The 13,474-nt window shown below is 43.1% G+C and overlaps 1 protein-coding gene across 1 annotated transcript; it reads right to left on the bottom strand.

Annotated features, from left to right (window-relative positions):
* Positions 1 to 2,632: 2,632 nt before the first annotated feature.
* LOC121342585 (fatty acyl-CoA hydrolase precursor, medium chain-like) lies at positions 2,633 to 12,931 on the bottom strand. The gene is made up of 14 exons (XM_041417108.1): positions 12,753 to 12,931; positions 11,955 to 12,147; positions 11,151 to 11,295; positions 10,571 to 10,704; positions 10,083 to 10,236; positions 9,122 to 9,223; positions 8,183 to 8,287; positions 6,109 to 6,249; positions 5,938 to 6,024; positions 4,814 to 4,961; positions 4,496 to 4,627; positions 4,096 to 4,168; positions 3,576 to 3,675; positions 2,633 to 3,272 (listed from the first exon to the last, which is right to left on the bottom strand). Coding segments are annotated over exons 2-14 (1,398 nt in total). The 5' UTR covers positions 11,957 to 12,147; positions 12,753 to 12,931; the 3' UTR covers positions 2,633 to 3,197.
* Between the last annotated feature and the right edge of the window lie 543 nt (positions 12,932 to 13,474).

The raw sequence follows: 13,474 nt of genomic DNA, 5'->3' as shown, positions 1-13,474 counted from the left end.
TGCTCACTGTGCACTGGCAGATGGGCAATGCTATGACCCTGAGGTGCTGAGAAAACAATGAGGACTCTAAACTTACATTAAATTATACTAAATACACTGAAGAAAGATATATGTGTTAAGAGAAAATTGCTGTTAGAGGTTGCATATCGATGCAGGGTGAACCCAAGATAGGGAATAATGTGCTCTGACTCCATGATTGAGAAGGCTGATCAATTGCTTCATTAAGCAAGGTTATATTACAGTAATACTACATTACAATAAAGAGATACTTTATTAAAGAGATCCTCTATACTAAAAAGATACTAAAGGAAACCACTGACTTTCTGAGACTGTCAGAACACAGCTTTGACCCAACTGGCCAATCAATCCAAACAACCATCAGCAGAGTCCAATTAATAAATCACTCGTGGTAAACAATCTCCATAACACATTCCACAGGTGCAAAGCAATAGGGGCAGCAAGTAGAGATAAGAATTGTTTTCACACTGCCTTCCCCAGGAAAAATCCTGGCAGAGAGAATGATGTCTCTCTCTGTTCAGAGAATGTGAATACCACAGTTGCAAGTGAACATTTTTCTTTTAGTTCTTTGGTTTCTGGTCTCTTACAGTTACTAACAGTGTTTTCAACTATCACATAGGACTCAAATTCACCAGATATCTGCTGTATTCCATCAAAACTCCCTTCCTCTAATAACTTCTCAAACATTTTTGTGCTTTTCAAATTATGATGTTGTGTTTTTCAATTTTGAATCAAGCCTAGTTAAAGTTCTACGATTTTGTAACAGTCAACAAAAATCAACAGGACCCCCACTGCTGAAAAGTCTTCTGTGCAGATTCTGCAGTTGGCAGCAGCTTTAGCTATAAACAAATTCAATGCTGTCCCCAATCCAGGCACAAGAGGCCAAAAGTCCTCACCGTGACCACCTAAGTTAAATATTTTTTGAAGAAAATGTTTTCAGTAACCACGCTCAACAACTGTTTTTCAGGCAACCTTTTCTAAACCTTCAGGTGTCTTTCCATCAGCCAGCTCTCTAGCCAAAATCCCTAAAAATTTAAACTCCTAAAAAAGCAACTGAAACCTAAGAAAAGCTTTAGCCCTGTAAAGAAAAAAGCGTGAAATGTCATGATATAAAGTCGTGGCATTTGGCACAGATCTTCTTTCAGAGATTGACCATCCATTGCACCACCTGGAGCCCGTGACCACTGCTCAGTCACTCAGAAACAGCAGAGCTACAACCACCTTTGAGTAACTCCAGGTTTGGCAGCACTGGGTGCACTGCTCTGCTCTTCCTGCACAGCACCCCAATGGTTCCTAAAGGAGTTCCAGACAACACCATTCAGCTTTTGTGGGAGTCCCATTTAGATTCTCAGTCAGCATACAGGAAACCACCACACAATTCCTTCCATTTGACCATGAAACGCAGACCTGTTCTCACCTTTCTGACATCATCTGTTCCAAATCAACACACTCTCTCTGCTGATACTCCTTCAGTAGCTGATCTGCATGATCTGTATCAAGGAAACCCATGTAATCTTCCTCATCCACAACATTAATGTAGAAGGGCTGGAACACAGGAGCTGAAGCAGCCATTGCCATCACCATGTCCTCCCTGGCTGCAGGATGTGTGTCCAGGGCACCTGGGCCATCCATGTCCTCCCTGGCTGCAGGATGTATTATGTTGGAACCTGGGCCATTGGCAGGCTCAGACAGGTGGAGCTGCTGGAGCTGGCATGCACACTCCACTTCACTGCTCACAGCTTCCTTCAGGCCAAGTAGCTCAAGGGAGGCACATGCAGGAGCCTCTGCTCCATCACAGGCTCCCCAGTCATCTGCATCTTCACACCAATCCTTCGCAGCTATGTTAGATTCTTGTTTCTGAGAATCAAAAAAAAGGTGTTCTTCACAAAGGTATGGAAAATGCACAAAAGGGGGTGTCCAGGTAGTGCAGATGGCACTGCTTGAGATCCACAGGTGTACAAAAGCAAGTGCACCCAGAGGTGAGGAGGAAGAGGAAGACACTTCCAAAGGAGTCAACACCTGCAGCAGGAGCTTGGGCTGTCCCTGTGAGAGCCCCGGGGTGCTGTGGGATGTGGGAGCTGGGCACCAGCTGAAGGGGTGGTTGGAGTAGGGCTGTTTGCTTGTTTGTTTATGGTCATGAGGAGAGCTCTCCTGCCTTCCTACATTGCTCCTTTGTATCCTGCTTGCCATGGAACTTGGCAAAAAAGGCACTGCCCTCCCTGTGTGCCCTGACCCCTTCCCCAGCTGTGGGAGGCTGGGGGTCACACTCAGCATGTCAGCAGATCTTCTCTCTGGTGGTGCTGGGCCAGCAACGTGCAGGGAGCACCTGCAGCCTTTGCTCCCCCCTCTGCCTCCGTGGGCATCTGTCCTGCCAGCACTGCATCCTCCTGCAGCCACTGGAGTGGGCATTTGCCAGGAAGGGTAGAAGGACACACAGTCACACCCCAGAAGAGTTTGTGAAAGAGCCATAAGCCTCAGGTCCTGCACAGAAACCTGAAAAGATTCGTACCTGAAACCATTTAGGTGGAAGAAAGAACCTGGGCATGTTTCTGGCTTCTCGCGTGTGACTTGACCTGGCAATTGGCCTCTGTCAGTTAAGTGAAAGAAAAGGTAGTTCCAGAAAATCAAAGCAACATTTATTTATAACAATCACAAAGCAATAAAACAGGTAGAGATTTTCTGTCCTCTTTTGCGAGGTGTCAAGCCCGCCCCACAGGTGTAATGTGAGGGATGCTCTTTCTCTGCTGCCTAATTCCAGCTACAGAAAGCAGAAAGAGTCTCTAGGAAGGACAACTGACCATGCTCTTCTGCAAGAAGAAGGGCATAAGCTTATAAAATAGTCTGACACTTAGGGTATATTCTGTATAGATCATTTCCTATAGATTTCAGTTCATTTGCCCATTCCCACCTCAGTATTCAGTTTTGATATGCACTGAGTAGGTACCGTGGCCTGTCTGGACATGGAAAGATTGTGGGGGGTTTTTCTGCTTGCTCCACTAAATAGTAATTTTCAGTCTGATAAATATTCCAAATGCCCCTTGTTTCTCTCCCTTCACTGTGATTAGGACAGCAGATTACACAACAGTGAGTTAGAAGGTGATTATTACTCTGTATGCTGTCAAACCCATTTTCTTTGACTTTCCTTTGTGTTTTAAAGCAAACTGTAGCATCCATGGATCTTATAAATCTGTGTGTTTTCTCCTTCCAATTTGACTTTGTTTCCCAAGCTGTGCCCAAAATTCCACTCTGCGCTTCTGTCTGGACATGGAAAGATTGTGGGGTTTTTTTTGCTTGCTTCATTAAATAGTAATTTTCAGTCTGACAAACATTCCAAATGCCCCTTGTTTCTCTCCCTTCACTGTGATTAGGACAGCAGATTACACAACAGTGAGTTAGAAGGTGATTATTACTCTGTATGCTGTCAAACCCATTTTCTTTGACTTTCCTTTGTGTTTTAAAGCAAACTGTAGCATCCATGGATCTTATAAATCTGTGTGTTTTCTCCTTCCAGTCTGACTTTGTTTTATGAGCTGTGCCCAAAGCTCCATTCTGTGCACTTTCAGTTTCTCTGCTGCCTTTTGCTCCAGGTCTATTCCCAGGTATTTTTCCTCCAGGTCATACTGAGGCCAATGGACCAAGCCCTCTCCGTTGGGATTTCTGGAAATAATAAGAGGAAAAGTTAGCTCTCCACTTGCCAATCCATTGCTCTCTGACTGCTCAGGTTCAGAGCATTTCAGAAAGCCAGCAGGTGAGCCCAGATGATGTGATTCTGGTACCTGAATAAATTGACAGCATTTATTGAAAATGCTCATCAGTGGAACAGCAAAAGTGCAATAGTTGCCATTAATTTTAGATCTAAAACTCCATTGCAGATGGAGTAACTGCTCTTAGATTTTTTTCTTCCTCATGTCTGCAGGTTGCTTTAAGAAGACCATTAGGAAGAGAAATTGCTTCAATATTTATCTTAAATTCTGCCAAATTTCTAAGAAGCACCATATAAGTATTGCTTCAGGCAGGTAAGTATGTTCTGGGCAGCACAGGCTGAACTTGAGCTGTAATTAGCATAGTGATTCTCACCCATTTTTAGCAAAGTTGGTCCAGTATCTCATAACAGTTCTGCTGAGCTCATTTTCTCCTTTTGTAGCACCTCCTGCAAAGGAGAGATGAAAGGGCCACATTAGAAATTAAAAAATGAGTATCAGCTACATCAATTGCAACACTTCTCCAGGTTGCCCTGAACTGTTGGAGGTTTTTCTAGGAGAGACCTGCAGATGAATGATGTAATGAAAAGTATCTACTACTGAAGACGGAAATGTTTATGCTCATAATGATGCTTATGATATATAAGGTATGCTTTTTGTATGTAAAAGGTTTTTGATGCTTGTAAGAGAGAAATTCTATTCTAAGGGCCTGCAGTAATTGATATGAGTAATAATGAGATTCTAAAAGGAATATGGAGTAACTATGGGTACATCACCAGCTAAGAATGGCTTTCCAAAGACAAAGGCAACCTCAGCTCCATGATCTGCTTTTACAAACTCTGGTACCAAACCTTCCGCTGAACTCGGTCGATGTTGAAATTCATAAAAGTAGACTGGGTTGCCAGCATCTAGAGGATACAGAAAAGTGCTGTTTTGAGAGCTGAAAATACTGCTCCAAAGATGATAAACTTTCATGAAAAACCGTATGGCTTAAATAAAAACACTAGCAGTTCTCTGGATAGTGAGAAGTGCTGCACACTGCCCACAGCCCCCCCAGACTGAATTCTACAGCTGTTCTGAGGCTGCTGGCTTACCTCTGTGGTGTCTGGCCACTTCCACAGCTGAGATGACAAAGTAGACATCTCCCATTGCATCCAGGAGGCCATCTCGGACCTGGGCAGGGCTTTCTGCATCCCCCATGTACTCCTTGTACACTCTGTCAACAACCTCAGACGTCAGGCCCTGAAACAGCAATAAAAACCATTTTAATGATGATGAATATTACAGGGAGTAACAGCAGTGGGTGAGTGTGGCCTCAGCACATCCCTGGCTAATCCCCAAACAACAGCTTTCAGAGAAAACCCCCAGCTGTGTCAGAGTGTGGCTGGGAGCTCAGATTGGGGTTACACAGCTATGGATACAGGTGATCTCAGGGAAGAGAGGGATGCAAGATCAAAGGCTCAACTGCCTTCAGATAAACAGCAACCAGTGATGCTGATTGTTCTCTCTCCTGTGGAAACACCTTCATAACAGCACAGAAATCCTGCTGGATTTCATAAAATCCATTGGTTGTTGTAGATGACCAGAATTTCTCCTGTGCAGAACACGCCTGGGCTCTGCGTTTCCATGGTCATGGCGGATGTTTGTGTCATTGAAGGTCCTGGCAAGTACTGGCCCTGCTTCTAGGGTCCTTAATTCTTACCTCTTCATCTGTACTTTCCTATGGAGTAGTTTCAGGAGAGCACAAAGGCACCAGAAAGGCAAGAGATTTGTAAATTACAGGGAAGCAAAACCTCGAGAAACTGAATGAGGGTGTCAGTGCACCCCAAATCTCTTGGGCTTTCCTCTCCAGCGCCCAGCTACTGCTTCAGGAGATTGTGTCCCCTGGGTCTCCTGCCACACCTGCTGGAACTCTGCATGTCTTGCATAACCTGGGGGTATCTGAAATATCCCAAGAAGCCTTGTTTAGGTACGTGCACCACTCCTGGATTCCCACAGAACTCCTTTTGAAGAAGAGGGGCATTTAGGCTGGAAGTGTAGAGAGTGTTTCCAGTCACTAGAGGTAACAGGAATGCAGCACCTCGGTGCCTGTTTCTGCCCCAGTTCATGGAGCTGTCCAGCACAATGGCATTTCCCTGTGAAATGTGTCCCTCCAGGGGTAAAAACAGCCCAACCAGCAAAGCAGCAGCACTGGGTTATTCTGAAACTGGTCTCTTACCTTAATGAATATTGCTAAGTTGCTCTGTAAAATTTGACGTGCAACATCTTTATCCAGACCATCCACAAAAGGAGGATATTTCATCATCTGTGTGATACAAAGATTCATACTTAATAAAACAGCCTCTATTTACAAAATGATGTTTAAATAACAACATTATAATTCTCTTACCATAGGCAACGCCCATCCAAATTCACAGTTATTTACTCCTATGATGTATGGGACTTCATTGATTGATTTTTCAGATAGTAATTCCCTGGGACTCTTTGGAAAAAAGGCACCATCTACACATCCATTGCTGAAAAATAAATCCTGAATAAAAAGGGAAAAAAGAAAAAGAAAGCTTCATTAAAACATGCTATTTGCTTCTAAAAGAAGTTCAGATTTTTACTGCAGTTCCAAAGTGAAGCCTAATGAAAATACAAGAAATAACGTTATCCAAGCCATCTTAACATTTCTCTGATTTTCTGCATTAGGCAGGAGGTTCTGTGAAGATTAACATTATATTTCTATGGGTTATTCTGAAACTGGTCTCTTACCTTAATGAATATTGCTAAGTTGCTCTGTAAAATTTGACGTGCAACATCTTTATCCAGACCATCCACAAAAGGAGGATATTTCATCATCTGTGTGATACAAAGATTCATACTTAATAAAACAGCCTCTATTTACAAAATGATGTTTAAATAACAACCTTTTTAATGTCTTACCATAGGAATTATCCATCCAAATTCATAGTTATTTACTCCTATGATGTATGGGACTTCATTGATTGATTTTTCAGATAGTAATTCCCTGGGACTCTTTGGAAAAAAGGCACCATCTACACATGCACTGATGAAAAAGAAATCCTGAACAAAAAGGGAAAAAAGAAAGCTTCATTAATGCATTCTATTTGCTTCTAAAAGAAGTTCAGATTTTTTACTGCAGTTCCAAAGTGAAGCCCAATGAAAATACAAAAAGTAATGGTTTCCAAGCCATCTCAATTTTTTTTCTTACTGATTTTTTGCACTAGGCTGAAAACTGTGAAGATATCTATGATGTTTGTGAAGCAGAAATCATTATGTTAAATTTACATGTTTTCTTAGTTCAATATGGCCATGATGTGTGGAACAGTGGTACAAAAATAATTTCTGTATTGAAGTTTCAAAGGCACATAAGCATTGTGATAAGAACTTTTAAGTAGGAGATAATATATGGTTTGATTTTCAGGTCCTCCTGGATCATCTGTGCCATGATATCTATGATGTTTGTGAAGCAGAAATCATTATGTTAAATTTACATGTTTTCTTAGTTCAATATGGCCATGATGTGTGGAACAGTGGTACAAAAATAATTTCTGTATTGAAGTTTCAAAGGCACATAAGCATTGTGATAAGAACTTTTAAGTAGGACATAATGTATTATTTGATTTCAGGTCCTCCGGAATCATCTGTGCCATCATCTGTGCCATTTTATTTTCCTTGCCCTGGTAGAGCACTGTAGCAGGCACAGGGCCTGCAAGGCCTCCCTGGTGGTCGGTTGCCTAAGATAAGAAATGCCAAGTCATGATGACTGGACCAAAGAAGCCCCTCTCTTCTGCCTTCGGACCCTCGTTATCTCTCTGTAAGACCATAGGTCATATTCACCTTGACCTTTACTATTGGAATGTTTCCCCAAACCCCTATACCCTATATAAACACCCACTTCTGTGCTGTTCTGCAGAAGAGCTGTCACTGTGACTCTTTGCAGAAGCTGCCAATAAAGACACCTCTGTGGAACCTCACACAACTCTTCTCTCTCTCCTGCGTGTGCCGAGGCACTTAGCGAGCCAAGAGCTGAAATCATTATAGAGCTGAATTCACCAAAGAGCTGATCTCACTGAAGAGCTGAGCTGCTTGCTAAGACTGTCTGTGGCTGGGAGCCTGCCTGGGACACCTGGACAGGTTGTGCTCAGTGGTATTTCGTTATCCGGGACACGTATGGCAGCCAGAGTCAGAGAGACCCCGAGAAACCCCTGCCGTAATAAAAACAGCACACAGCAAACCACAGGTAACGCCATGTGCATGCAGAACGGAAGGGCAGGAACCTGTTTGCACTTTTCAGGCAAGAATTCACTGCAGATCTGTCAGTCGTGCTGAAAAAGTCAAGAAAGTCAGATTTTACATCCACTTCAGGTTCTTCTACTATTACATCCCACAGAGTATTCTTTGGGATGAAAAAGTCTGAGAGGTCATTTAAATGCAAGAGGTATCATTTCACCTACCATTTTCTGTGTTGCCTGTAGTAGTTCTTCTTCTGTTTTTCCTCTCAAGCATTCAACCATTGCAGCTGAACTGGATTTTTCACAGCCAGAGACAGCAGCAATTTTCTGCAAGCAGTGAGAACAAACAGTTTTGGCCACATTTCCTCTGTCTGGCTCTATGAGACACTGAGTCCAGCAGGAGCTGCCAAAGCTCCTGCACAAAGGTTCCTGGAGCCTGGCTTGTCCCAGCTCCAGAGGCAGGGCACTGGAAGCCCTCACAATCCTTCACACCACGGGCTGGGCAGAAGGGGAAAACCTCTGCCTCCAAGATGTTTTGATACAGAAATATTCAAAGACAATTCTGGTAAATAACATGCTGGGCTGAGAAGGCTGGGTGACATACTGGAGTTAGAGAATAAACCATCTGCAGGGTATCAGAGAGCACATTCTATCAATCTTGGGGATGTCTTTTTGGGCTGGAGCAAGAGTGTCATTAGAGGGAGCTGTCTCTTTTATGTCCCAGCTTCCAGGTTCTGGAAATTGCTCCTTGCAGTTGAAGAGAAAAGAAAGGGGTGGAAGCCTGTAGTTCTCAAATTAAAAAAAAACAACTGAATTAAGACCTGTTTATTGGCACACTACAGGCATCAAAGAGGAGGGGAAGAGAAGAGTATGCAGAGTCTGATGCCATTTTCCAGCCAAAAAGTGTAAGTTGAGTTTTTTTGAAGACACTACATGTTACAATATTCCTTTCCATTTCATTCTTCACTCTTTGTGGATATTTGGGTGTTTGAAAAGCAACACATCATTAAACATGTACTATTTGCACAGAGAATTACTGTCTTTAATGATGGTCTGTTTTGATTCCCAAGAAGGAAACCATGTTTCAATATTCTGGACAGAACAGTTTAAGATATGCAGAACTGTCTGGAAAAAGTAATTAAAATTGCCACCAATACCCACTTGTGCATCCTCCTTAGGCTGGTCAGTGAACAAGCCCAGGGCTGCAGTGCCACTCTCTGAAATGGCCTTGTGGAACAAGCCCTTGGCCAGGGGAGATAAGACCTGTGAAAAAGCAAGGAGAAGCATGACAAGGACTGTGTTCTACCCAGGGATTTTGGGTTTCAGGATCAGCAGTGGCCATTTGGAGCACTTTGAAAGGCCATGTGGTAGGAGTGTCCTTGTGCAGCCTCTGACCAAAGTCCAGCTGTGCAAAGTGCTTTGGCAGCGCTGGCAGGGATGGGGAGTTCAGGGCCTTTCCCCTCCCCTGCACTTTGCTTCCAGCGCCTGCCAGCACCACACTGCAGGGCAGGTACAGATGGGATGTGCCCAAGGCAGCCTGGCTCTGCTGCAGGAGGGCAGGAAAGAGCTTTTGGCCAAGGAAACAGGGATGTGTGTGCCAAGTACAACGAAGCCTGGCTGGGCGGTGTGATCTGTACCAAAGAGGGAGGGACTGGAGAAGGAGAGTGTCACAGCCAATGTGCTCCATGCTGGAGGAAAGATATTACACAATCACAGGGTCACAAACTGCAGGGCTGCAGCAGCTGCCAGGACTATTCACCTCCATCACTTTGCACAAGTGAAATGGGCAGGAGTCCACAACTCCTCCTAAAGGACTTTTCTCATGAGATTAGACTTTGAGGGTTTTTTACAGTGAACAACAAAAAACCAAACCAACCAGAATTTAATTCAGCAGATGAGTAATAGAATTCTGTTACTTAAGGACAACATTTGAGTATGAAAATTGCACATTTTTATCATTCCAAATCTCTGTTGTTTTGCCTTGTTGTTGTGTCAAAGCCCCAGGTGATGTGTCACTGTAACACCATCCCTATGCTCTCGCTGGCTTCCCATGCAGATACTGAAAAGGGATGGAGGGGTCATTTCCCTAAGTAATTACAGTTCAATATTACTGTGAACTTACAAGAGCAGAAACACTGATTCCTCCTGCAGATTCTCCAAAGATAGTGACAGATCCTGGATCTCCTCCAAAATGCAGGATGTTTTCCTGAATCCACCGAAGAGCCGCCACTTGGTCTAAGTATCCCCAGTTACCTCGGGCATGCTCATCACCAGTGCTGCAGGGAGAGAACAGATTTGTTCAAATGCTCCATGCAAGCAAAGAGGCAGAGGAAGATACAATCTGTGCTGTGAGAAATCATCTGCCATTCTCTACACAGAAGTTCCCTACCCGACTGACAAATGGATGGCTCGGGAAGCCGAGATTGGAGCAGCAGCCTGACAAGAACAGACCTGGAAGCTGCCTTGGGGCTGCAAATTGTCCCCAGCGCTTGCAGGTGCAGTGCAGAAATGTTTCTTTGCATAAGCAAGCCTTCTGCACTTCTCTTTACAAAGGCTTTGCACACATCCTTTTGGAAATCACTTTGGAAAAACTGAGATCAACCGACTTACCTAAAATACCCAGCAATACCCAGTCTGTACTGAATTGTTACAACCACCACGTTGTCAAAGGCTGCTAATGCTGAGCCATCATATGATGAACCTGCTCCAAAAACTAATCCACCTCCATGGATCCATACCATGACCTGGAAAAAGAAAAAGAAGATCAGCCCAGCACAGGTAAGAGCCCCCGGTGACAAAAAGTAAATATACCCCAAGATATAACATTCTGTGCTATTTCTCTCCTGATTCTTTCAGATTACATTTCACAAATTGTAGAACTCTTTAAAATCTCAGGCCTGCAGGGCTACAAAATGGCACTGAGTTTGTTACATGCCTACACTGTGTCAGTGCCCTGTGACTTTGGACAGATCATGTAGATTAAATCAAGCACTGCTTAGCTACATGCCAATACAATTTTACTTGTAAAATAGGATTTTGTGTCTCCTTTCAATTTCAGCTAATATTTGCTGGGGCAAAGCATGTAAGTTGATCATCACTACAAAAGTGCCCCTGCATGTCTGCTCGTGGCAGAGGTTGAAGGTTTGCTGTCAGATAATTTTGCTCATGGTGTTATAAGGATTTTGCTTACAGGCAGCTTCTCCTGTTTTCCTGTAGAAACAGGTGTGTACACATTTAGGTACAAGCAATCCTCAGACACTTGCAGAGGAACTTTCTCTTTTCTGTTGGTAGCGATATTTGAAATTAACTGTCCTTGTACTTGGTCCTGTAGACACCTGAATAAATGAAAAAGTAACAGGCAAGAGAGAATTCACTAAACCTGAAAGCTGTGAAGAGAAGCTTTTTTGCATTTCCCCAACAAAGTGCCAAGCAGAAACTGATGTCCAGCACCGTTTAGATTGGTATGTGAAATACATATGAAAATATAAATGAATCATTTTACATCCCCAATAGCTTTTTACTTTGCAATGGTAGATTTTAGCCCTGAGACACTAAAGAAGGGCAGTAGGACAATGGGAGTGAGACATTTACAAGGTAGGTCAGATTTGTTGTGCATTTCTTATATGCTCTTTAAGCACTTGACTCAGCATTTTCCCCCTCTTGTTGCATTCCAACATTTCCTCAGCTCCTCTCTGTCTCTGCTCCAAAGGTTTATAGGGATTGGTGAGTGATGGCCAAGTGCTCCTGAGCCAGAGCTTTGTCTGTCAGTGCTGCTCCATCTCAGTTCATCACTGATGCCTGTGAAACAGCAGCTTTTGGTAAAGAGAGCAGCTCACAGAGTGTCTTTGGAAATGCATCCACTGGAACAGCTGCAGGTGCAGTGAGGGGGCACCAAGGCATTTGTCTTCATGGACGGCCCTGTGTGCACATCAGTGTCATGGAAGTGCACAGAGTTTGGGTACCACTTTCCAAGTGTGTTTGATCATTGCCTTACATTGGTGGGTAGGAAGTGGCATCTCTGACACCTTCCCATGGCTCAGGTGGCTGGGGCTCGGAAAACCTCAGTGATCCAAGCGGGGGCTTAGCAAAAGGAAGTGCCAAAAAGACATTCACAGTCCTCTCAGCTGTGTCCACCTTGAATTGGTACCCTCGGACTCTCCCGTACTTGGTCTCCACTTCTGGTTGTTCTGTGGGACAGCAGCAGAATCACATCATTGCTCTGCTTGTAATAATTGCTAGATATGCTCCTTAAATATACACCTTTTGTTCACTTAAACATGCAGTTTTTGTATGTAAAACTTCAACAAACTCTCATCAGCTTTAACAGTACACTCTTCTGATCTTTTTTTATTTGATTCTTTTATTTTACTAATTTGATTACTAGTGTTTACTCATTTAACTTTTAGATTTCCTTATTTATTCTGACACACTTCTATTATACCTTTATTAAATCAGTATAGCTGACATTACTTCAGCCTTCATTTTGATTGGTCTGTATGTCCATCCCCTTCACTTACATAATATGTGTTGTCTTGCCACACACACATTAGTGGTTGCATAAAGATTTTTATCTTTTTTTTTTTGCCCTGGGTTGTTAGATAAAAACGAATAGATAGCTTGCATGAGGAAAGGACAATCAACAGAGAAAATATATTCCCGACCCTTGATAGTAAGTACAGCCAAAAGGAAAAGCATCTAACACACCTAAAAATAGTCTGGCACAAGCAAATCCTGTTAACATTTAAGCAAGACTCATTTTAAGATTTGAGTGAAAGTTCAAAAATCAAATTACAGATATTTTACTGAGGCTGCTCAGCCTCAGCAAGCCAGGTGTTGGGACAGGGATATGATTTTCCTATTTGCAAAGGAGGCAGGTAAGATAAATGACTGAAAGGAGATTAAAAACAGAAATGAAATTTTGCTACTGCAGCTCAATTTGTGTGCCCAGCTCAGCCCAGGGTTTGAGCCATCCCAGCCTGGTCTGTATGTCCATCCCCTTCACTTATATAGTATGTGTTGTCTTACCACACACACATTAGTGGTTACATAGAGATCTTTATCTTTTTTCTGCCCTGGGTTGTTAGATGAAAACCAATAGATAGCTTGCATTAGGAAAGGACAATCAACAGATAAAATATATTCCAGACCCTTGATAGTATGTACAGCCAAAAGAAAAAGCATCCAACACACCTAAACACACCAACACACCTTTGTCTGGCACAAGCAAATCCTGTTAACATTTAAGCAAGATTCATTTTAAGATTTGAGTGAAAGTTCAAAAATCGAATTACATATGTTTTACTGTGGCTTCTTGGCCTCAGCAGGCAAGATTTTGGGACAGGGATATGATTTTCCTATTTGCAAAGGAGGCAGGTAAGATAAATGACTGAAAGGAGATTAAAAACGGAAATGAACTTTTTCATTTCAGCTCGATTGGTGTGCCCAGCCCTGCCCAGGGTTTGTGTCCATCTCTGCCTAGGGTTCGATCCCATCCCAGCCCAGGGTCTGTGCCCA

This window comes from Onychostruthus taczanowskii, unplaced genomic scaffold, assembly GCF_017590055.1.
Source record: "Onychostruthus taczanowskii isolate IOZ18803 unplaced genomic scaffold, ASM1759005v1 scaffold547, whole genome shotgun sequence".
NCBI lineage: Eukaryota > Metazoa > Chordata > Aves > Passeriformes > Passeridae > Onychostruthus > Onychostruthus taczanowskii.
The sequence above is the reverse complement of the archived record's forward strand: the minus strand, read 5'-3'. Positions and strand labels throughout refer to the sequence as shown.